The 25806-nt window shown below is 39.6% G+C and overlaps 1 protein-coding gene across 21 annotated transcripts in view; it reads right to left on the minus strand.

Moving 5' to 3' along the window:
* Positions 1-25806, minus strand: part of LOC105938538 (pleckstrin homology domain-containing family A member 5) — a 110691-nt gene that overhangs the window by 42477 nt on the left and 42408 nt on the right. For 13 of the 21 annotated variants that reach the window (XM_036147971.1, XM_036147980.1, XM_036147967.1 and 10 more), the window contains exons 4-5: positions 4979-5062; positions 814-852 (exon numbers count right to left, since the gene is read on the minus strand). In XM_036147971.1, the coding sequence (XP_036003864.1) occupies positions 814-852; positions 4979-5062 (123 nt within the window). Of the gene's footprint in view, positions 1-813; positions 853-4978; positions 5063-11681; positions 11723-15973; positions 15993-25806 lie in introns of those variants that run through there. The other 8 variants (XM_036147976.1, XM_036147973.1, XM_036148027.1 and 5 more) reach the window with 3 other exon arrangements.

A 25806-nucleotide genomic window follows, 5' to 3' on the forward strand; every position in this document is an offset into this window, starting at 1 on the left:
CTCAGCAAAAGGGCTCAAACACCCTTTTCATATTAAGAAGCCATGCCACTAAATGGAAACTTTAGGATAGAGAATTAGGTGTAGAAAATACATGTATTCCCTTTATTCTATTTCATCTCTATCCTATGATCCTGACCTGGAAAACACTTAAATTCCAAACTTTTCCAGACATTTCCAGACTGAGCAGGAACCCTGTAATGATGACAATGGTGTTTCAGACGTTATGCTTTTCAAGGGTGATAGCTTGCAGCTTGAACCTTCATTAAGAGCAGAAGATTAAAGGGAGTTCACAAGGTCAGCTGTACAAAGTCTGTCAAACAAAGTCAACTTTTAACTATGTTTATCACAGAGTGCTCCAGGATCTTCATTTTTTCATGTCTTTAATCTTATTTGAAAGCATTGCTTTGTTTGAACTCAATGAAATGAGAGAGGCGTTTTGTCTCTTTGATTCATGGGAAATGCTTAAGCGATCAACAAAATAAAACTCTTAATTTAAAATAAGTTTCCCTTATATATAGAAAACGCCTTTCAGAGACTAACTAAATAATGGCTTTCCTATGCCTAGTTAATCAGAAAAAAAGAAAACAACATAGGGTGAACACAGAAACTGGTGCAGACATCAAGGTGAACCTTACAAGACTTTACGGTGCAAATACAACCAAGGGGAATCGATGAGCATTCCAAACACCCACAGCCTGTTGGTAACGTGTGTTAACAATGACTTTTAACACACAGACATGTCCAAGTGTTACACATGAAGACAAATGTGGAAAACACAGTTGTCCATTTACAGTGCACCAAACAGTTAATTACCTGCTGAATGCTGGATGACACAATTTCCCACATTTCACGCTATAAGACAGACGAAAGACAAGCTGGTTTAAAAAAAGAGACCGAATAATGTTAGATATCATATCAGAGAGCGCAGCTTCAAAACCACTTGTGTACTGTACATAAATATTTGATGAGATTCTATATTGTCTGAAACAGGAGTTCATCCAGTTTTTTTATTTTTATTATTGTGAACATAATGTGACATGCATCTTTTATGTATTTATTTTTCTTATAGTTGAAATTTTATAGTAGTGTTTTTATGTGTGAAGGCAATGTGACAGCCATGGTTTGGATTATGCAGCAGCCAGAGTCTTTACCCAAGACTAATTTAATTTGGGACAATAAAGTTCATCTAATGTAAATCAAAAGGACTGTTTTTGTAAGTTCACTTTAATTTGGATTGCAGAAACCTTAAAATGATAACCCTTTTATTTTAGTATGATGATGGTTTACAAGTTGTATCCACACCAATTTTCAATTAGAATACCTAATAATAGACGAAACAAAAGAAAACAGACAGACAGGGATAAACATTCCTGCTGATGGATGGTAGTGGATCTAAGATATCCTGAAATTAACAGAGACCGCCATCATTCAGAAGGTACATCTTGAGTCATTTTCAGTGCCGGACGCCAGCTTGGAGGGTTACGTTCACCTTAATTTGGATGTACGGTCCAACGGTACACCAATATAAACCAGCCCAGACGTTCAGATAGCACGGAAAAGTTTGTATTTAGAAGTGACTATAAAGGCACATTAGCTTTAAGCATTAAACAAAGCAGAAATACATGTTTACAAGACCTAATGAATCAATATAGATATCCAGAAAACAGGGATGACACTGTTTTCTGAGGATAAGTGCAATTCTACTCTATCATCTTTTATATTTAAGCATCCTCTACCCTCAGTCACTCGTTCTTCTTAAATAAGGTTCGTCCCAGTGAAGAACGGAAATAAATTCCTTTATGTGCTGACAATGCTTCAGCTCTTTAACACTCACTTGTAAACAACGCCCCAGCACTACAATATAACACTACTGGGACTCTGGGCTTCATTGCAATCAGACAGGCCAGATTAAACACACCATATATGTAATGTGATTTACGCCGACAGCAGCTGCCACTGCTAAGCTCACATGTCATCTCTGTTCTCTTTAAATTAAATTGATAAGGATAAAATCCTCTTTAGATATTTTACAATGCATCATCAGCGCCCTCCACAGTTGTTGACAGTCATGGTAAAAATGTATAAAGGAAATGTTAAAATGATGTTGTTGTGGGGATATGGTTACCCCGAGATATCAATCTGTGCTTAAAGGACCCTAGATATACTAGGGTCCTTTTAAACTATTTAACTTTAAAAAATGAATTACAAACATGGGCAACTTGAGGCTTAAAAAAAAATCTGCCTAACTCGAACGGTGTGTTCTATTGTCTTTTCCATTTTAAACTACGCTAAGCAAAATTAGCCTGTTTGTACCGTCATAGTTTGGGGACTGCTCATTAAAAGCGGAAAGACAATCGGCTTGACTAAAAAAATGTAAGTATATGACAAAAAAAAAAAAAAGACTCACTCATGTCGGCATGCCAGATGCTTGAAGCAAAAATGCCACACATACTTGAAAGACACGAAAGGACCTTTTATTCTACAAAATATTCTAAATTTACTCACGTATTGTTCCACATAACGTGTTTCTCAACACACCAGAATACATAGCAAGAAAGGGAAAGAAAGTGACAGCAGCTTGGTGCAATACAAATACAGTATTTGCTCCCTACTAACACAGTTCATGTCATTTGCTAAACTGATCTGAACACATCCTATAATTATCTCAGAGAAAAACAAGTTTTACACCTGCGTTAAATCAATATTATTTATTAGTTGGCATGTGATCATGTGGACTACTAAAGATAGCCAAAGTACAATGTCAGTACAATGACAGCAGAATGCTGTGAGTGGCATTTACAGAGGTGTAAGGAAGTCGTGTCAAATAACGACCTGATACAAATTCATACATCATAACACAGCTCAAGTACTGCGTAAATGAGGTCAACGTTTATGCAAGTTGCAGGTGTATAATGTAGTTTTTTCTACATCACAGGATGAAGAAAGGAAATTAATTTGGTCTCAAAACAATAACACCAGAAACACCATGTTCATTAAATTAAATAACTATTAGTGTGCAACACATTTCCAAAACATTATAAGCTTAAAACATTGATACATTTATTCCTACCAAACCACCAGCGTCAATTTTTTGATTTTGCTTAAACGTTTGTGGTGTCATAATTTGATAGAAACCAGACTCTGCTTCTTGTTCTTATGACTATCCAGGTGTTAAAAGGTATCGGCTTTGTTCCCTTAAATCTGCTGCTAAAACTAATCTGGGCTGGGCTGAATTATTCATGCTACTTATTAGCTGTACAGCGCTGCTTTTAGTCTGGAACACATCTTAAGGTGGGCTGAGTTGATGTCTTTCTTTATGTTGAATCAGACAAGTTTCAATCTCAGTACGCAGCTGAGGCAGAGATTTGTATTTGGGATGTATTTGAAGAGAAGAGGAGATTAAGCAGAGATTTTAAGGCAGGCCTCTTTATCCCCGAGACATCTCAAATCTGTCTTTGGCTCTAATTACTTATCTAAGACAAATATTTCTCTTAATATACCCCTCTAAAAAAATAAAATAAAAACAAACATTAGATAAAAAATAGATCATAAATATAAATAAATTAATATTAGATAACAAGCTTTGACTTCTTAAAACCATTCCAATGGTCATTTCTGTAGAGTATGTAAAGAAATTGATACAGTTTCTAAATCAGAAGTCATCTTCACTGATGTGTTGCATTTCTTGGTGTGAAAAACAGCAGAGAGGTGAGAGCAGCACAGAGGAGAGAGGAATGTGTTGAGGCGGTGCAGCAGGACAGCTCGGCTGCAAGCTTCTACTGAGCCATCCGTTCATTACTGAAGGATTTTTGCATGAAATGCTCTCTAGTTTTGATGTTGGGGTAAAAAAAACAGAATCAGCTTTATTTGCCAGGTTTGTACACATAAACAAAGAATTGGTTCACCTTTGCTCAAACGTTCTTTGTAGCTTGTTTTCTGAACCCTAAATTGAAGAAAAACCTAATCAATCATAAGCTAGTAGTGATAAAATCCTCCACCAGATTTTTTTGTGTTTTTTTTGTTATAGCAGGACCTTTTCTAGATTTGTTACAGTTAGTAAGGTGGTTTAACTTCAGTGGAATGGTTTAAGATGGTGGAAGTTCGACTTTGACAAGGACTTCTGGGATAACCGAGACACTGAGCAGAGCGAATGTACTGTATGTTGTACAACATTCAGCTGAGATGCTTGGTAAATCTTTAAAGCAGCCATTAATGGCAGCATGGGTTGTGATGTGAATAGTTTAGTATGTGTGTGGTTAGTATGTCTGCAAACTCAGACATAAAGTGGGTGTAGACGGGAGCTCAGTGGCAAAGCTGCAGCCTATTATAGTAAGTTTTTCTTTACTGGACATCCTAACAAAAAAAAAAAGGCATTGACCATTAATCACTAGGTTAAATAGTTACAAGTGCGAAAAAAGGAATACTGGTCATTCCTGAGGTGGACGTAGGCTAAGTTTAGTCGTTAGACATACGGTATTTTTAGAGTGGAGCGAAAGAGCGAGATGACTGGCATCCTGGTGCTGTTTTATGAGCAGACGTGGTGAGGGTGCAAGAAAACAGTGGCAGAGATAATCAAGCAATAATACGTCCCTGGTCAAAATCCCAAACATCTGATAAACACAAGACACAAATTTAAAAGTATTTGTTCTTGGTTTTGAGATTAAATATCCTGGTCTTGGCAGAGAAAAGCTGTCCAGTTATGCAACAGATAAAATCTCTTTAACCGTACGAGATTTAAAGCAAGTAACCAAGAACGTTATCTTTTCATTCGGATTTCTTAGAAACTGGATTTAGTTATATAAGAGAGGATGCTTTGACTAAAGGGGGCTTAGAACACAAAGGACAGCCCAGCAAATAGAGAATAGCGAGGCAACGTCTTGTGCAACGTTGCCGACATAGTCAGAGTTTCACCATCATTCTGCAGAGCTGAAAAAATGTAGCCCAGCAGCATTCTGACAGCAATAAACAAAACACTCACTGTTCGTTGACGACAAAGATGCAGTTGTCTTGTGAGGGTAAGCCTGAGACAGGATGCTTGCAGGTCACCTTCCGCTCATTGTGGCTAATGAGAAAAGAACAAAAACAAAAAAGGAGAATGGATTAATTAGTTAATAATGCATAAACAAGCTCATCACTAACATGCAAATCTATCTTCATGAGTACGTTCCAAAGATCAGACTGTTTAGGTGAAGCTGCCACCCGTGCTAAAACGGTGGTGGTGCTACGGATGCCACCCACCCACCCATCCCGCCAATTGCAGCAGTCCAGTCATTTCCACCTTAGCATAGTTATAACACCATGCTACAGACCTTCCTGTGCATGGGAAGGAGGATTCAACAACAGCGGCTTGCCCAGAAGTGTTGGTTCTTGCATGAATGCTGTCCTGGGCGGCAACTTATTTTTCATCTAATTTTCATGAATCCAATAAATGCGATATGTAATTTACAACATTGAGATTTGATACCATACTTGTGTTTTTAGGTCTGCACTCAATTGAGAATAATTTAGTCCTTGTCCCTATCCAAGGTTATCCTGAGTCCAGAGAAGCAGCTCATGGTGGAGTCACTCAGATCAAACTTGAACAGTCTCAGTATTTTAGACTGTGTACCAGCTATCGTTAAAGACTCCAGGATCCTGTAGTTTAGCTCCATCCAGCAGCTGTGATATAAATCTCTATCTCCTCACAGTGATTCCAATGTGCACAATACAAATCACCAGTGACAATGGGCAAGCAAATGAACAATAAAAATTATGGCCATGGTACAAACAGTGGCTAAAAGAGAGTCCTTCCTTTCCACTGTCACCACATGCTTACACAGCTTTAAGAATTGATGGAAAATCTGTGACTCAATTCAATCAGCATAGACAGAAAACAGTCTAACAACTGGCCTAGTAAACTGAATTTGACTACACTTTAATAAAACAGCGATCGAGGTGGAATCTGTGCACATTATGTAAGTAGATTGGTTGTTATACTTTATATGAATGGAAGTGCCTTGACATGACATCTGCTGTGGATTGGGGCTATATAAATAAATGGGAATTAATTGAGCTGACAGAACATTCTCTCTGTGGAGCAGCGGTGATGCCCCAAAACAGAAGGTCACCCTGGGTACTTTACTGTTTCAGTAAAAGAAAAAAAAAAGACGTGAGTGTTGATGTGCCTGTGCAAAGAATGGAAAGCTTGTGCTATATGTTTTGTCACTAATATCACTTAATCTTGAATACATTTTACTTTTTTTTAGTAATATTGACGTAATAACAACTTGTCAAAATTCTTAATTCTCAACTTCACATGTCAGGCAAAATCTCGAAAATCTAAAATCTAAAGTCTAAAAATTACACGTGTTGTTTATTCAGACTGGGAAAAAAAAGACACAGGTTCACAAGCAGATGGAAGCATATTACAGTATATCACACTTAATTAAACATGGTGAATACTGCAGATGATCAAAACAGGTGGAAAGGTGCTCCACTAACATGCTTAGGTGCTAATATCAGAGCTACTTCTCTTCCAACATGGTGCATAGTTACTCTGTTGTTTTTTTCTTCAGTGATATTCAGAGCAAGTCTAGCTACAGTCCAAAAATAACAATTTTTAAACACGGGGTTCTTGTGTACTGAAAAGAGCAAATACCAAAGATGAAATGGGGGTTTTAGTTTCAGTTTAGCCTGGATAGCGGCAGCCTCCTAACTTCTGCTCTATAATTATTGGAGGCACTGTTGGCAGCAGAGCACACTGTGCGGTCTTGGGGCAGACCAATGGCACCATACTTCTCTGCTTTCCTTTACAGATGCCTGAACAACTCTGCACACATGCTGGGTAAAAGAGTTATGGGGAAAAGGGGAAGCCCGGATATACAGTATATTTCCACTGCAGACTCTGGGATGTTAAATACAACTGCATGGTGAAGAATTTCCAAACAGGAACCCAATCCACACCATGAGTTTAGTTTTAAACTTTTCACGCATCTACAGACAATAACTAAACACATTGACCAAACTACTACAGCACCAACCATAAACTAAGGCCTTCACCTACAGATGACTGGGACATAACACAACGGCTGTACTGTCAGATTGCATTAACTAATGCAAAAACCAGCAATGTTTTTTGTATTAAAATGGAAGGGCCATGAGCAATAAAAATCAGTATCACTGCCACTGTAAATCATCATCAGTGTTACACTGCAAAAAGAGAACTAAAAATAAGTAAAATTTTCTTGAAAAGAATGTATTTGCCCTTGATTTGAGCAGGTAAATAAGATTCTTTGCCAATGGAATGAGTATTTCTACCACTAAAATAAGATAATTAGATATACTACACTTGAAATAAGGTGATGGAGATGAATTGTTCCTATTTTAAGTGGAAAAATCTTATTCCATTGCCAAATAGTCCTATTTACCTGCTCAAATCAAGGAAAAATACTTAAATTTCAAGAAAAAATGTCTTATTTATAGCTCTATTTTTGCAGTGTAGCGTCTATGAGCCCATAGTTTTGATTTTTGGCTCACCATGTAGTGAAATCCCTAAGGGACAGTACAGCAGCCATGCTCTGTTAATGTACAACCTCATGAAAGCCAAATAAACACCAACTCAATGAAAGGGCACTATTTAAGCTTTGACTTGTGGCAGTCCCTATTGTGGGCTCTGAAATGAAGGCCATGAAGCCTCTGTTGCTGTTTGTCTTTCATAGTGAGCAATGTTAAGGGGCATTTAGATGCAATGTGACAATTGCCCGACTGAGCACTGAACGGTGTTATTTCCAGTGGCTTGTTGACACGCCATGACAGCTTAAAATGCTGCACGTGGCACACAGAGCTCCACGGGGCGATGAAAACCTCTGTGAACAATGTAAACAACCATCCAGGCTGTCATGCAAGGCAAACAGACAAAAAGCTGAATATCTGAACCTTGGCCATTACTCAATATGTTTAATCTGCATTTGTCAACTGACCTTGGCTGGCGGGCGTTTATCAAACTGAGTTAGGTGAGCTCTAAAAATCATCTTCCTTTCATAGGTGGAAAATATATTGGAGCAAAATGTTACACTGGAGTTAGAAGTAGACGTCAACCGGTTATTAGTATTATTGTCCATCACACTGTTAATAAACTTTAACGTTTTTCACTGAGATGCCAGAGAAGCGGCCAGAGTAACCTGGGTTTTCTCCACTTGTTTGGATAATATAATAGAAGTAAAAGAGTGACAAAAATCTATAAAAAAAACACAAAGTCTATGCATCAAAAATCAACGACTAGATGTTCCAGATTGTGATAATAAATATGTTTAAGTCACGGTTGTCACACCTTGGAAGGAGGAGGAATAAAAATGTACCGCAACTTAATACTACTGACCAGAAAAACACATTGACTCTGGTTAGCAATACCAATTTAAAAGAAAATATAAATTTAACAGGATGCTGATTTACACACAAGTCTGCTGAATATTCAGCTCAATTGACTCTCCCTGGTATTTGAAATGTGGTCAATTAATCCACCTCGTGCAGTTCGTTGAGGTCTGGTTTGCCTAGACACAATTACAACAAACTGATCATAGATAACTTTTTTTTATTTTAGGTTTGAATTCAACTCCTTAAATCTGTGGCCTTTAAGCATTTTGCAAGCTTAATACCTGACAAATCCCCACTAAACGCTCAGAACACATGTAAGCCATGTTGGTTGCATTAAAGCTTCAAAGACAGTTAAAATGTCACCTTCAAGCTGAACTCGTCCAAGCCTCTTAAATCATTACAACAAGAAGACCCTCCTTTCAAAACTTAACGCCGACATGCCAACTATCGCACGAAAGGTCACGCTCCTCAGTGTACGGAAGCTATTTTAGAGGGTCCTATACACCCCCCCCCCATGTGACGGGGAAGGACGATGGGTTGTTGAACCTCAGAGGAGAACATGGGGATGCATAATTAACAAGGCGGCTCTGGTTGTGTCTTCGCTAACATCGGTTGGGGCGAGACATTATAAATGTAAGACCTATTTCTATGAAGATAGTCTAATTTTTGGAATAAAGTAGGACATAGCCAAACTAGTTCTCGTCTTTTGAAATAAATGCGTCTGCTGTTCTAATTTTTTTTTTCCTTTTCAACAGTATTGACATTCACATTGTTATGGCAGCTATGTGACACATCAACATTGCTCAGAGTCAAAGGCAGAACCTCCTAAATGGCGACCTGGGGCGCTGAGCATTTCTAGGCTGCTTGCCTCGTCGTACTCAAGATGAAAAGGTGACCAAACGAAACAGATGACAGCACTCATGGATACAGCAAAAAAAGCAAGCATTTAAGAAATAAATATACAACTCAAATCTCACGTTAAAGCATTTTTACATGATTTGCAGCTAATTTTAGGCTCCAAGCCTATTCATCATGGTCACACGTGTTCTGGGGGCTGTGGTCACTGCAGCCCAGATTTGTACATTCAGTGGAGAACGTAGCATCCTTTTTCTCAACAAAGTTCCTTGTTTTTAGGCATAGTATTTAAGTTTTTCTGTAATCAGACACACAGATTGTCAAAAACATATCTGACATGTTACGACAGCGGATTTCCGTCTCTGATGACACAACTGGTAAAACGTGTCAGGTATGCTTGCTGATAACAGAGGAACTTAGAGACTATGAAACTTGTTTTATTTCCTTCATCTGAGAGGAAGAAAATCATGTCTTTGTTTAGGTTTAAAACTTCTCTTTACTTTCCAGAAGAAGTTGTTTTTTTAGAGGGTGGAACTGGGTTAGGGGGACCAGGGGGTTCTCTCTGTTGACCTCAAATGTACAGGAGTGGGAACTGGGAGGGGGAGCCACAGCCGACCACCCTGCAGCGTTGGAGGGGTTGGGCAGTTTTCTGGTGCTGTCCACAATAATTAGCCGAAAGCTGCTGTAATAAAGAGCTTAAGGTCTGGGGGTCACTTCGGCACTCTACAGGGTAAGCTTTTATTACTCTGAGTGGGTCTTTGATCCTTCGCACCCCTTTAGCTGCGGCGCAACCACAGTGAACGAGGAGGCTCTAAGATGAACCCGTACACAGCGGAAAGGAAGAATGGGCTTTATGAGTTTTGGCAACAAGCGTTTGGACTCTAGAGTTTGGAGGAACATCATAAAAATAAATGTAATATTCATTCAACATCACAGTGTTCAATAAAAACAAAACCTGATCCGTGCTGGTGTTCAGGTTTCAAGGGTAAATTAGGGGTCTGGAAATCAGAAGTGAAGTGGATTCAGAAAAGATTCTTAAATGTTAGTTTTCACAGGAAAAACTCATTATATTTGTAAAAAAAATAAAAAATAAAACACATTTGGAGGTATTCTTTACTAAATATTTAGGCAGGGTTGGAAATTAGAACCCACTGGTCAAATGAGGATAAATGTACAAAGTGGCACATAAATCTGACCGACCCAAAAGCCACAGGGGTGGGTTTGCAACACAAACACCGGAGCAGTGTTCACTTTCAGCGCGCCGCCACTGATAGCCAACCTGACCAGAAGGTCTTTAGTAGGGGGCGCCAATGTGCCTGAGCCGACACTGAACTACGAGCTTCCTCAAGCTGAGCTAGACCATCAACCTAAGGTTGAAGCGCTGCTTCTTAACAACAAGCAGAAAAGAGCTGACATCAGCGATTTACGTGACTGGCTAGTTTCGGAGAAGATCAACCAGTGAACGTTTTCTTCCCAGTGTCTGCTGGTCATTTAGCTACTTCGCTTTTCTGTACGTTTGCCGTGTTGGACCAGTATCGAAAACCCACTATATAAATATAATTTCCTGTAATATGCTAATATCTACTATACTATAAGTAAACAACATCTGTCTGCAAAACCTTACAGTAAATGTAGCTCGAGAGGTTGAAATCTGGCATATTTGCTAAAGTCAGCTGGACAAAATGGGGATCGGATTACAATGAATGGCATAGCATTAAATAGTTTGAAAAGATTTGTGAGACGTCATTATTTTAACTATTATTTGTCGCCAAATTATGTAACAAATATTAAAGTGCAACGAAAAATGTATTACAATGCTGTGCTTTGTTTCCAGGGCCAAAACTGAAGTACGCTAGGTCCAAATGGCAGCATGTGGGTATGAAACGGTTGGCCTGTGAATTCGGTGAGGGAACAAAATGACCCCAAGCAGACGTCAGCACTGTTCAGCCAATATTAGCATGGCAACATGTGCATGAAATATTACTACATTTCTTTTACAATGTTTTATTGAATCAAAGAATGGATGACCATCTGATTCTTAATAAACTCCATTTATTCATTCATCTGTTTATCTGAGCTGGAGAAATATTGCACAGAAGGGTGTTGGAAACAAACAGTGGCTTGTAAATCTCTTGACTGGTTGGGGGAAGAAACTTTTAGTTTAACCCTGATTTGGGTTTTAGGGTAAATCTGAAAACTGAAGTAGGGTTTACTTTACTTAGAAATTAAAACTTGACATTTAAACATTAACCTTACCAATAAAATTATGTTTAAATTTCATTCATGAGACTCAGGGAAAAATAGAATTATGGAAACAAAACTGAAATTTAGAAGTATAAAATGACACAGGGACATATTTAAGCGCTTTTCTCCTTTTAAAAAGGCATAACTTAATCCCAAAATCAGGAATCCACACCAATACATTTGTCATTTAGCTCTGCAACTACACAATTAACAACAAAACTGAGCTTTACCTTTGTCTTAAAACATAAATCTCCATGTTGTCACTGGAAAAGTTAAGACAAATCCACAAACTAAGTCTACAAAAGTGCAAAGGAAAAACTTTATGAGCCCTTCAACAAATCCCCCTGAACCTCCCCAGATACGGCCCGTATTGTAACCCTAGCCCAACCCTTGTTAATGCGCACGGTTCTAATCCTATTACAAAGCAAGAAACCTGAACATATCTTTTGATTCAGGCTTTCATGTTATCAGGTAGGCATTCCTAACAAGCATGAAAGAGCTGAGCTGCAACGGACCACGAAAAAAAGAACCACAGACATTGACCAGAAGTATGAATAGCGGCCCTCACAAAGGTTAAGCTGAATAGGCAGAGCTGGCCGTTTATGAGAGGGCATTCGGGGGCGCACAGAGTGAAAAGACAAAAAAAAAAAAAAAAAAAAACAGACATTAGGGGGGCTTTGCAGACGCAAAGAGGCCACATGGCAAAAAGCAACGTGCTGTCACAAAGTGGGATTAACTGGAATATGGACTGTACTGTCGCAGAGAGAGAGTTGTAGGCACGCGGTGTATTTAAAGGGCCTTCAGATTGGCCTCTGTTTGGTCTTAGACAAGAAAACGTGACGGGTGAAACGAAAAAAAATGCAACTATCAGACAGCCAGAAGCTGGACTAGGCCACTAGGTCAACTACTGAAACATCAAAATGTTTGTTCCTATTCATTAAATGGATTAAAACTGCTAGCAAAATTTGAAGTCTCTGCACCCACCAATTAACAGCACTCGTTTGACGCAATTTTTTTTCCGTTCAACAAAATCAGATAAATGATGAGTCACAAGCCTCGATGTGAAAACGAGGCTGATCTTTTAGTCCTGTCATTTTCTTTCCCAGAATCAGAACTACAACAGTATGAAATAATGCAGCACATTATTTCATTGAACGTTCAACAGAAATATGGAGTGGCTTAAAACTGAAATCTGCAGGTTAGCTTTTAAGACGTGGAGGATGTTTGTTTCAGTTAATAAAAGAATGAATGATGCCCTCCCCAATTGGGTATCTTTCTAAAACGAGCCAGCTGGGAACATAACATAATAAGGGAACTCAAATGCTTATGATTTGGGACGTTTTTGGGCTGTCTTCGTAATCTAGAGGGTAATATTTCAAGAACCTTGCAACATATCTATTAGACTATAGTAGTGTTAAACCAAGGCTCAATCTGTTGGACAAACAGGGATTAGATTGTTTCTTCAGCTGCTAGCCCGTTAAGATTTCACCTTAGACCTTTAAATTCAACAGCACACCATAACTGGCAATTTGGCCAACAAATCCAATTTTGTTTTCGTCCTCATACAATTACAACGGCGTCTCGTTCCTAGCAGCTGCGGCCGCGTGCAAAGTGGGTCAAGGTGACACAGGCGATCAAGCGACCCGCGAATCCATAGAAACAGGCTCTGCTCTCTCCAAGGAGAATGAAACTGAAGTCAACCAGCGAGGACTCTGGGGGTACAACTGGCAGGCCTTCTAGCATTTAGAGAGCTGCTCTGAATGAGTCAAGCTTAAATAGACTTGAGCACAACAATTTATAAACACAGTCCATGAAAGATCAAGCTGCAGGTAAACATGATATCAAGCCTTAACTACTAAGCATTAGAAAGAGGAGCTTTTGGAATTATTGACTTAGATTAGCCCATCAAAACGTGCAGCTATATTAAACATGACTGACAGACAATCCTTCAATTACACATCAAAAATAAGATTCTGAAAACTTGTTTTTTTTTTTATTTGGAAGATAGGCCCAAAGATTTCAGCAAGCAGATTATAAAAACCTACAATACGTTTAGCAAAAAGCCTGAAACGTGTATCTGTCTAGCCTGTTCTTAGAAATAAAAATGTTTAAACGATTGCGCAAGAATCCCACACGCCAACTAAATGTTTTAAATGTTTGCAGATATATCTTTTCGAAACTTGTCAACTATGACGGCCCTTTAAGGCATGTGAAGGGAGCAGCTCTGTGACCTAAGCTGATCAGGCAGCTGTTCCTCAGGCGACTAAAGTGAGGGGTTCCTTAAAGTAACGTCTAAATGATGAACCACAACTCAACTTCCCACCTTTAAGCGTCCAACAAGGTTTCCATCTTCGCTTTCGATGCCTGTGAAACTTCTCCTTTTCGACTACGCGTTCAAACTCAAGCCCCGTTAAAGACGACTGCAGTCGGGCATGCAGAACGCAATGTCCAAAACAAATGTCTCTGTGTAATCAGATTTAGACTAAAGAATAGTTTAAATGCATTTCGGTCTGCTGCTGTTAGAGGAAAAAGAGAAAAGGCTAATTTGTGGGTGGGAAAGGTTATGCTCTCCCAGCCGAGGTCTTCTTGTTACAGAAACTGAGCCTGTGCATGATTTGAGAAAACAAAAAACATAACTTGACAGCTTCCATAACTGACCAGATTTAAACTTTAAGGCTAAATGTAAACCTTGTTTACACAGGACTCCATCTTAAATTGACATTAATGCTTGACAAATCTTATGTTCATTAACAAGTTTAAGGACCAAAGAAAGCTTGTAAATCATGCAAAAGATACAAATGCTCAAAACAAAAAGCTAAAACCATTTCTTTTCATTAAATATGGATGAACTCATTTCATCCATTTTTCAGTTGTGATACTGTGGTCTGTCATATTTTGCTTATTTGAGAGCAAATATGAAAAAAGTCAAGAGAATAGTGGTAAATATGACGACAAATTCACTATTTGTAGCGTGCAAGCATTTTTGAACATTCAAGCTCTGCAGGCTGTTCATTAACAAGACGTTTTCTCTGTATAGCCAGAAGCATAGTACCGATGAAGCAATCGCATATAAATAAGCAGATATTTATCATGTGCAAATAAGGGAGAATGTTTTACAAAAGAAAAGTGACCGCTTCATAGCAAGAACTGTCATTTTCAACTGGGACAGCTGCCGTCTCACAGTTTCAGCAGATCTGTGACCAACTTGCTCGCAACGCAGTGATGACAGAGTATCTCCATGTTAGATGATAAATAGGATTTAATTTGTATTTGCAGTAATAAACAGTCATCATCAGGACTGGTACACAGGAAAAGTCCTGGATTTTTATTAAACACGTATGTAAGCGTATGGCTCAACAGGACACAATGTTGTATTAATAATCTAGAGGTCCTGAGTTTGAGTCAAGCTTATTTCACTCCCTTTTTGAATTCAAATAAAAAAAAAAAACAATAAAAAAGTTATTTTAGAACTTGAAAACAAGGTTTAACTTTAAACAAATGTATACCAGTTTTAGCCTAGATGTCCATGGACCAGGGCTTAGACATAATTTTGACTGAACAGTGCACAGTTGAAAGGTTTCAAAAGTAGTGATGGCATAAATCTCTGTGCTTTTTGCAGATTGATGTTTCTTTTTAATATGGTAAAGGCCCACTTTGGTTTCGGAGGCTCAGACTAAATATTGGCATCAGCTTCAGGGACCAATTAATCTGGATTAATAGCAAAAGATACCTGGGGTGCTGGTCATTCTGCCTTAAAAAGGCAGATCTGACTTCATTGGGTATAAAACTGGGCCATCTATGACAGAATATGTCACATATGGCCCATTTGGAACCCACCAGTGGTACATTTCATACCACCATTAAGAAGCAATGAATTAAAATGTTGTTTTTTCTATTCTCCTCATACTCTTCTGTAAGGAAACATGTCTACTGCATATGCCCCCAACAAATGCCATCTACCAGTGGGTGATCTATCAGAGGTATTTTGGTTGGATCAGGGCTCATAATTAAATGAACATATTAATATATAATTGGATTAAATCATTCATGAATTTGAGCATTGTTTATGAGGAATTCTCTCAAAAATTCATGAATATATTTACAAAAACCAACAAAAAACACAAAAGCAATTGAACTAACGCATGGTTTAAGTACACTGGTACGAAACAATTTGTAAACAGACATGAAATGGGCAGACGGCCAACACATAGCCGCCAAAACGGGATACAAACTGGTCAACTGCTTATATGACTTTTCCATAAGCTATTATTTAACTTAAAACCCATATCAACTTTACCAAACAGGATGCAAGAATTTCTTTTTTCCTCTTTTTGCCTCACACTAAAGCCATGCAGAAGTGAAAGCAGAAAGTGTTTTAAACACCGGCGCATGCATGTGTGAAAATCTTTACAGTACAGTGTGTAACGCATAATAACTGCCTGACAACCTACTCGTAATGCTTTCCACAAGCATCCAGTAATAAATTATGTCAATCAAATCTTCCTAATCAAACCAGACCCACCCAAAGCATTGCACTTGGTGGGAAACAAAGGGTTGTTTTCCAGATGATCCCAGATGAGCTCATGACCACAGCTCACACATGATGACAGCAGTGCAAACATCGTCCAAAAAACACGAGGAGCAGGTTCAGCTGATCACATGTTTATTTCTTTCCAGGATTTCTGGTCAAAAATACAACATCAAAATAGCTATGCAACGTTAAGTTAGTTTGTGCCACGGATGCTCTGTGTATTCAGGAGGTTAACAAGAGGTCAGTTTTATCCAGAGCAGGAAAGGTAGTTCAATGCAGTATAATTATAGCCTAACTGACTGTGATTAATAGGTGCAAGCTTTTAAGGATCACAAAAAAAAAAAAAAAACCACAGTGCAGTGTGCAGTTCAGCACTGTAAGGAAAGGGAACTGGGATCTGATGCAGATTACTGGAATGGAGTCATGGGGGGAAAAACAGCAACGCTTTCAGGACTGCTTGCAGTTAGGGCATGGCAAACACTTCAGAAATATGGAAATTCGGTTTCGACTGCACCAAACTGTCTATTAAATCAGGATTTATATCCAGTGATTTAAATTGAGACGTAAACCAGATGTGAATCAACATCAACAACGTGCCCGAGTCATGCAATTTAAAAACAAACAGAAAGCCTTAGTAGTCTATGCATAGTGCTAAAAACCTTACAATGTTTACAGTTTTAAAGGTCTTAAATATTTTTATTTTTATTTTGGTTGCGTTCTAGGCACTGCGGGTTCGAAATGCTGATTTGAATAAATAAATACAAATAAACTAGAGCCGTGAATGTACATTATTTCTCTAAGCCTAGACATAATAACAAAAAACTGTAGGGGAGCAATTAAGACGTGCCAAAACGTCAAAGGAACGTGATAAAGCATTTATGCCACAACGCAAGCCTGAAGGATACGCAGTCAGCAAAAAAATAACGAGGTGCTTCTGGCAAACGCGAGACGAAAATCCCCATTCTGGCCGGCAACGAAGCTGTTTGTACACAAAGCCATGTCCGAAACAAAACGCTAACCAGGGGCCTGGTGCGAGCTGAATGGAGCCGCATCACAGGCAGCAATCACGGGGCTCATCCCCGTAGCTCGCTGCTAGCAACGACCATCACAATCAATACAATTAACGCCCCCTGTTGTTGTCGCGTCGGGGGGCAAGCCCCGAGTCAGTACTCACAAAGAGAAACGCTCCACGAATGTCCAAGGCTGTCCGGGCAAGCGACAGCAGACAGGCGAAGGAAAAAGGGAATGTGTCGTATCCAGGTGGAAGGTAGAGGATGCCAGCAGCTTGATACTTTAGAGAAGCGTCTGCCATAAAAAAAAGAGCGCTCTCAGTCCTCTGCTGCTGCTGCTGCTGCTGCTGCTGCTGTGCTCGCGCGGGGCAGGGAAGCTAGCGCGTTCTGCTCTCTGCTGTGCCGCGTGCGCCAGTAGTAAAGGACGCAATGGAACCAGAGAGGCGATGATGTCACAGCCCGGATGTGAAGCTGCAGGTCCAGCGGTCAGTGGCGCCGCGCGCCAGCTCGACCCAACCGAACGTGCGCAACACAATAATGAACGAGAGCAGGAGGGACTGCTTCGTTATTGTTATTGTTACTGTTTAAATAAAATCTAAAGTGTAAAGCAGATATTCACCAAAACGCAAATTAAGAAAGAAGGCTATACAATTCCAATGTTCAATTCCCCCTTCGTAAAGATGCGCATCCAAGCTATGACTAACAGGCACATTAGGGCGTTATTCTATCACTGAGTTATGTTATTTAAGGTATTCAGAGCCTTAATGCTGAACGTGGCTACGCTCTAAAAAATTGCTTGGTGGTTTGTTTAACCCTGTTGTACTCAAACTTTTTATGGAGATACCATGTTTTCCAAAAGTACGACCCTGCTGTCAAAACAGAAAAAACTGATACAGAAAAAAAGTACTTTTGAACATATGTATTTGCCTCGAAATTGATTTAAACTGAGCCATTTCCATCTACCCGAGTTGGCATACTTTCTTATCTGCATTTCTAGCGCTCTGCATCATACTACATCTTCCACAGTCATGCATACATGCAACCTGTATTTGTGAATATGGTATTTTTATGTTACAATATATAAATGCAAGCTGGCAAACTATTTTTCCACTGCAATGAAAAATAACCTGAATAACAACCTCCCCCCCACACAGTTTTCAGAGTGTAGATACACCTCCTCCAGCTCATTCTTTAGCAAGTCTTGACAGAGACAGTGCATGATGGAGAATGAGCATATCTTGGCTCCGATGCAACAGAGAATGAGCAAGACCTAAAGCTGTCATAAATTAGTTAAAAACATCAAGGCTACAGCTAAGGACATAAAACAAAACAATACCTTTACCTCTGGATCTCATTTAAGTCCTCCCAAGTTGCTGGCAGCAGTGTTAACTGGAAGAGATTTGCTGCTTTCAATAGGCTGAAGCCGAGAAAGGACTGAATATCAAGTGGGATCAGCAGGGAGCCTGCAGCTATTGAGGACGTGGAAGCACGGACAATGACCTCAACCCCAAACAAGAGGCCAAACAGCTCTCCAGCTCATCAACCTGCTGGGTTCAACCAAAGGTGCAGAAAGACTGGGAATCCTCTCCTTGCCGCTACTTTTCCTGCTATTCAAAGTAATTTCACTGTCCCTACAGGAGATACCAAGCCTCAACAAAAAACCAGCCCTCAAAGGCGAACTTTATTTTATATAAACGGGAAAACACGGGGCATGTATAACATATGTGTAATGAATAATTAGCAATTTGTGAACCGCTTTGACCAGGCTTCTTACATGAATAATGCAAAAAGGGTTCAATTTCACAGAGGGGTGGAGGCTGAGGCATAACACTTGGACCTGCTTCCCTCCAGGGAGGTCTTCCAATGTTGGAGCTCGGAGGCAGGGGACATGGCCACCAGCTGGGGCTCGGGGGGGACGCCATCCGCCGAGGGAAGACGGGGAAGGGGACAGCGATTATCTGCAGGTTATGTTACATGATATCCAGCAACCTAACTCGTTTGAACATCAGAGCATAGCAAATAAAGACCATGAGCAATAAAAAAAAGGTCTCTTAGAGAAAGGTTAAAAAAAAATAGTGGCTACATAAGTGTTGGCTGTCAGTTTCTACTTATCTAGAGAAAGGTTTCTCCACTCTCCGCAGGGCAACGTTTCACAGATTTACCCCAGGATGCCTTTTAAACATAGCGTAAGTGACTAAGAAAGCCTCCCGAATTATTCAGTGAATCTCAGACTCAATCTAGAGCAGAAAGGAAATAGCTATCTAAATGTATTTTTTGACCAAAGCGTGACCATTTTAAGTTGCGGTAAAACTGTCTAGAGGCATTGCGTTTATCTGTCCTTCAAACGAGCAGTAAAAAAAAAAAAACGTCACCATCACACCCACGGAGACTGACTCAGTTACCCCGAGGCAACCAAAAAGAAAACAAAAACAAACTTTATCAGTGGTGGCTTGAAGTGTCTCTTTCGTTTGTGCAGCTATTCATTCTCGATCTTTGCAGCTGAGATCAACCCGGTTTTGTTTTGATTGATAGGCCGCGTTGTTTGTTGCTATTTTCTTCTCATAAATCAGGAAGCCTTGCCGGGGTCAGCCTTCTTCACGGCGGAAAAAATTTCCAAGCAGTCAGCTCATCAGCCACTTCAAGTGGGAGTGGGAGTTGCTAACTACTGTTCCAAGAATCTGTTTAAGTGGGGTACGGTCAAATCAAGGTCTGTTTCTTCTCAAACAACAACAACAAAAAAAACTTGACTGCACTTTACTGCAGAGCACCATTAGACGTCATAACAGAGAACATAACCCGGTAGACGCAAATCTTGTTGTTATCGCTGCAGAGTGGTTCGACTAAGCCGGTTTTTAAAAAGGCTGAGATCACAAGAGTAAAGGGAAGACACCCCTCTATCAAATTAATTAAAACACAGTCATTTACACCACATTTAAAGGAACAGGAATAACAACATGACTAAAATTAAAGCTACAGAGAGCACAGCGTCATGCTAAAAGCGTGACATTTCACATTATCACAGGATGCAGGGAGAGGTCTTTGGCCGTTTCTCTTTGTACAATCTTACCAAATTATCCAAAAAAACAGTATTTCTGTAAGATTTAGGTCCTGGGAAAGAGATGGTCATGGAAGAGGGTTGACCTGACCACATCTGTGCTGAAGGAGCTCAGTGCGCCATGAAAACCTTTGGTATAGAATCAGGCCCCTAGCATTACAAATCCTCATGCTTAACAGTGGAAACAAAGTGCTTTTCACCCTATTCACCCCTTGTTTTACACCAGCCCCACCTGGAGCGAAAGGTTAAACCTTATCTGGCTAAAGCACACACCTCCAGGTAAAGTCCTTGTACGCTTTAGCAAACGGCACACATTCTCATATTTGACGGCAGAACAGAAGATGCTTCTTCCTGGTATCACTCACAAACGAAAGTTGAACATCTACATAGTGTCTAAAAGTTGTTATGAAGACTTGCTGACCACAAGATACCACACTGCTGTCTTATCTAAATACTATTTAGCTCGTTTTAAGAGTGGCTGAGAGAAATCAGCGTCTGTGTCATGTCACATTTAAATCCCAGGGAAACATATTGCTATGTTACATGTTTAAATTATATAGTTTAAATGGTATATCTATGCATTTGAATTAAGAGTAAAATCAGTTACATTCATTTCTAAGAATTGTTAGGGCTGTCAGGTCGGTGTACTCAAATTGTTCTAAAAATGTTCAGTGTCAGATCATTTGCTGCGGTTAAAGATGAATTTGTGTTTTACAATAAATGCACAGATCACAAGCATGGCTTTCACATGCAGCATCTTGTCCTTTATAGAAAACAAGAGGAAATAAAACCAGCCAACTTAAATGATAACTCACCCCCAAAGCAACTTTTTTTTGTTATCATGGTTGTCTTATAGTATTGTCCACATATCCTGATCATTATTTTTGACAAATTAGTGCATATTAGTTGAAATCCTGCTTTTGTGCTTAAAACCTAAGGTTAAACTGTTGCCTTGCATTGAATTTCGAATAATTTGAACGTTAGCGCATGTCAACAATGATGCTGCTAACATCACTTTACCCCGTCAGAACCTGCGGCCATTTTGCCCTCCACTGCCTCGGCAGCAGTGGCTTCGGGCGTCGCTGAGTCAGCGCCTTGGGCCAGCGGCTCAAACTAATATCGTTCAGGCCCACAAAACCTCCCTCAACCTTCGGTGACGAAAGGGATGAAAAATCGTTGACGAAACCACCTGCCTTAGTCATTCTCCATGTTTCAGCATGTCACTTTCCCAGGTCCTGGGGTCTGGGGGCGGGGTTACGCCTATACAGCGGGATGAGCAACACTTTACGTATTATTATTATTATTGGTTATTCTTTATTTTCCTTGTGTACAACAACCACACAGGGCTTTAAAGTAAGTTAGAGTGTTGAGTGTCTACACCGGTTGTCATGTTCTGTTTGGTAGGTACACGCTATCAAAATGATGGAGCTTAAAAAAAAAAAAGAAACCATAAAAACTCCAATAAACTATTATTTATTAAAGAGGAATAAAGTGTTTCTTTTCAGCTGTGGCCTACACTAGCTGTTTCATCTTCATCGTGGCTGACAGGTGCCAAGGATGAAGCTTTCAGACTCATTAACTTCCCACTCAGAGTCGGACAGAGACAGGAAGTACTAAGTGTTCACATGTTTATCTGCTCTCAAAGGAGCCATTTCTATCTACCCACTCGCTCTTGTCTTTGGCTCCTTCCTCTTCCACCTACACTCCCACGCTCTCTCCCTTTTGTCACTGAGGTGCAAAATATTACCTGCCGGTGCTCTGAACAGCTGCGTGTACAGTGACTGCCAGTCGGAGTGTATTCACGGGGGTTGGTGGTGAGAGAGGCGTCCAGAGTCAGGCCGGTTTGCATGCTACTCTGCAGGGGCTTCTGCTCCCACTGAGCGGTAGCGAAAGAGAACCACATGCATAAACAGTTCCACTCCCTGCTTGTCCTCAGGGAGCCATTGAGAAGCGGGGCTGAGATGACCGGCCTTATGCACACCAGTGAGCGTGGTGAACTTGGGTGTTTTGTGCTCCGGTAATTAGCAGAATGTGTCAAACGGAGATGGAAAACCACCAGCTGCCTGAAAGGTCACACCCAGACACACAAGACCATGCTAAATAAGTCCCGTTACAGTGCAATGCAAAAGTATCCATATTACTAATGTTTCTGAATATTTCTAAACTTTGTGCGACATTGAAAGGAAAAGCTAAGGAGCGTGGTGCTTATTGTACTTGGCCGTCTCTGCTCTGATACCCACTGATTAAAATCCAAAGCAAAGAAAGTGCTTTCAGAAATCACCTGCTTTGTAGACAGAGTCCACTGGTGTGTCCTTTAATCTCAGCATGTTCTCCGAAGACCTCCAACGTTTGCAAGTGAAAATTTGTGAAATATAGCGATGATGGCAAAGTCCAGATCTAAAACCAACTGAGAATCTGTAGCCAGACTTGAAAACTGATGTTCACAAATTCTCTCCATCCAGTCTGATGGAGCTTGAACTACATTGCAAACAAAGATTTGCAAAATTAAAAGGCATGTTTTTGGCTTGAAATAATGGCAATCTGTTCTACTTTTTCTGTCATTTCTTCTTTAATCAAGAAAAAAAGTACAGCTTCACGTTCAAGAAACAGTGCATAATAGGCTTTCTACATCTATAATATGGGTACATTTCTCAGTACATCTTCTCTAAGTTGGTGGAAGCTGAATGCATTCATAATGGTTGCCTGTCTTAGCTTTCCCTTTTTATACACAAAAATAAACAATAAAAGCTTATTTAACATAATCCTGAGTAAAATATTCATATACAGAAAAAAACATAAAATAATTAAATCAATGTTTGCAGGGGGTAGAGTAACACAGCAGAAATCACATCTTTCAGGTTTTACGTATTCATTAATTTATTGCAAATTCAATTACTTCCGTTTGCACTTTTATTTTGTATTGATATTAAATAATGGATCCACACATGCCATTAAGAACAAATGACAGATATCTTGTTTGATATCTACAAACCTCTGCGTTGAAAGAATAATATTTTGATCTAATCATGCCTTGAGTATGAATAATTTAGCTTTGCAGTGTAGAGTTCTTGTTCCTATGAGACAAGTATGGTATGCTCCAGGCAGATAAACACCTGGATTGATGGTATCCAACATGATTCTAGGATACGAGACCAAGTGAGAAACGTCCAGAGATGCTTCCATCTCTGTGATGGAAACACGCTTGATAAGAACCGAGGCATCCAAATAAAAGACAAGTTTTATCATGTCTTTCAGCTGGAAGAGATGAAAGAAAGAAGTTCTGTTTTAGATCAAAAAGTGTTTTTTCTTATTAACAAAAAAAGACTGCAACATCTACAGCAGATCCAACTTCAAATACGCAGTTTTATCTATCGCATCTTTCCTAGAGTTTTTCAGAGTGAAGGTGATATGGGGGTAAAAAATGTGTAAATACAGTGAATCGGGTCAGCAGATCTGTTAACCCATAATATTTCTTAAGCTCAATGGCCTTGGCGACATCTCAGGAGGTCACTGTGAAAGCAGAGGGGTTGAAAGCTTTGCTTCGCTCCTCAGGCTGCTTTGTGAGTCTTGGCAGGACAGAGATCCACAAATTCCACAGGCTGCAAGTCAAAACACCAATAGTGACTGGTTCTAGCATGAGGCCGCACCCATCCCATCCCATCCCAGCCCCCCCCCCCCCGCAGCAGCAGCTCAACCAAGCAATGACTACACGCTGACCAGGCTCAGCCGCTAATTCCTTAAAACAAGTAAATTCAGCGAAACAGCACAGGGCATCTTTATGCAGTTTGTTCTAAAAATAGCTTAAAGCACTTTACGCCCGTCATCGTACAGATGACACTTTAAACCAGTCAGCTTGGCTTTACAGCGCTCAGGCAACCCAACTCAAAGGTAATTATTTGGATATGAATAATTTAAAGTTTAACTTCTAGAGTGATGCTTCAGCCTCCGGAGCTTCGGTTTTAAAGAATGATGCGACACCTGCAACGCTGGGTTTTTTAATTCAGAGCACACACTGCAATTACTTTCAAGTATATATATCTTGCTCAGCTTCTATGGAAATCTAGCTTTGCAGTATTTTACACACTATGCTCCACATTACACAGACGTGATCCAGCATTTTTATCCAAGTAAGAAAATAAACAATATAAAGCCTTAACGCACTTAAATAACACTTTCTTAGTGTTCCTGCAAAACTTTTCATACCCCTTTAATTTCTTCACATGTTGTCATGCTACAACCTCAAACTTTACCGTATTTTATTGGGATTTCACATGATTAACACGAATTAGAGCATGACTGACAAGCAGAATCTCCTGTTACAAATCTAGGAAGTGCGGCATGCCTGTGTATTCGGCCCTCTATGACGTAGATAGGTTTCCACACCATGTTTTGTTGCAATCACAGCTTCCAGTCTTTTGGGCTATTTCGACAAACTCTTCTTTACAACATTTACAAAGTTAAGTCGCATTGGATAGAGAGTCTGAACATTAAGTTCCGCCACAGCATCTGAACTGAATTTAGGTCTGGACTTTGCCTGGGTCATTCTGAAGTATGTTTTGATCTAAAACCTACCAGTGTAGCTCTGGGATCTTTATGTTTATGGTTGTTCTGCTAGACAGTGAAGCTCCGTCCCAGTCTCAGGCTGAAAACTTTAAATAGTTTCAACTAACCAGAGCAACTTTTTCCACTGTGTCCCTCTCCATGCGCTTACTGTCCTCTTTTTGTTTTCTAATGATGGATTAAACAGTAACATCTCCCCCATTAGATGGCAGATGTTTAAACTTAATGAACTAATCTTGCTTTAAAATCCCCACAACTTTATGCCTGACCTGTTCCCTGTGTTGCCTGTTCCTCAAGAGGCTGTGTGGCCCTCAGGTTCTCGAACAAACGGACGAGGTTTTCTGCAAACACCTGGATTTATAGGCTACTATGATTAAGGCCCTGTTTACACAACAACGATCTAATTGAAAACTGGATGTTTTTCCAGTTTCTGTAAACAGACTTACATGACAACGTTCTAATTACAGCCTCTGTTTACACAGCAATAGCAAAGATGTGAAAATTGTGCAATTGCTTCACCATTTAACTAGTTGGGGTTATGTTCTTTGAAACTCAACATGCGCACAAAAACTTCCTGCCTAAAACCTGCCAAAACTAATAAATACTCTCCTATGGATAGATGACGAGGTTCAACTGTTGCTTAAGGTGACTTTGAATGATAAAACAGCCACATTTGGTTATATTCAGAAGAGTCCGCAGCACAAACACTACTCCACTATCTGCCATTGTTGATATTCTCTTCTTCTGTGGTTTTAAAAATTATAGTCAGTAGTTATGGGTGCATTAATTTCTACTGATTTCCATCATACTGCGCATGGGCCAGGGATTCCCTTTAAGAAAAATGCTGTTGTTCCTGTTTATACAACAGCTTGTCAGACATTTGCCATTGATGTGTAAATGAACAGTACAAATGCAGCCAGACTTTTCCATTTTCATCATAAAATGTTGTGTTAACATGCCTAAATTACACTAATATGGACTCTATTTACTAATTAACTAAACATTTTTGAAAAGTGTTGTCATTCCATTCCCCTTTACAATTAAGCACTACAGTGTTCTGCCATTATATAAAATTCACCAATATAGGCTGAAGTTTGCCGTTCTAACACAATGAAAATATATAAAACTTAAGAAGACATTTAGATTTATGACTTTGTATTGAATGGATTTTTTTTTTTAAGTTTAAGAAAGTCACAAGA

The sequence above is a fragment of the Fundulus heteroclitus genome, chromosome 2 (genome assembly GCF_011125445.2).
Source record: "Fundulus heteroclitus isolate FHET01 chromosome 2, MU-UCD_Fhet_4.1, whole genome shotgun sequence".
In the NCBI taxonomy this organism is placed as follows: Eukaryota; Metazoa; Chordata; class Actinopteri; order Cyprinodontiformes; family Fundulidae; genus Fundulus; species Fundulus heteroclitus.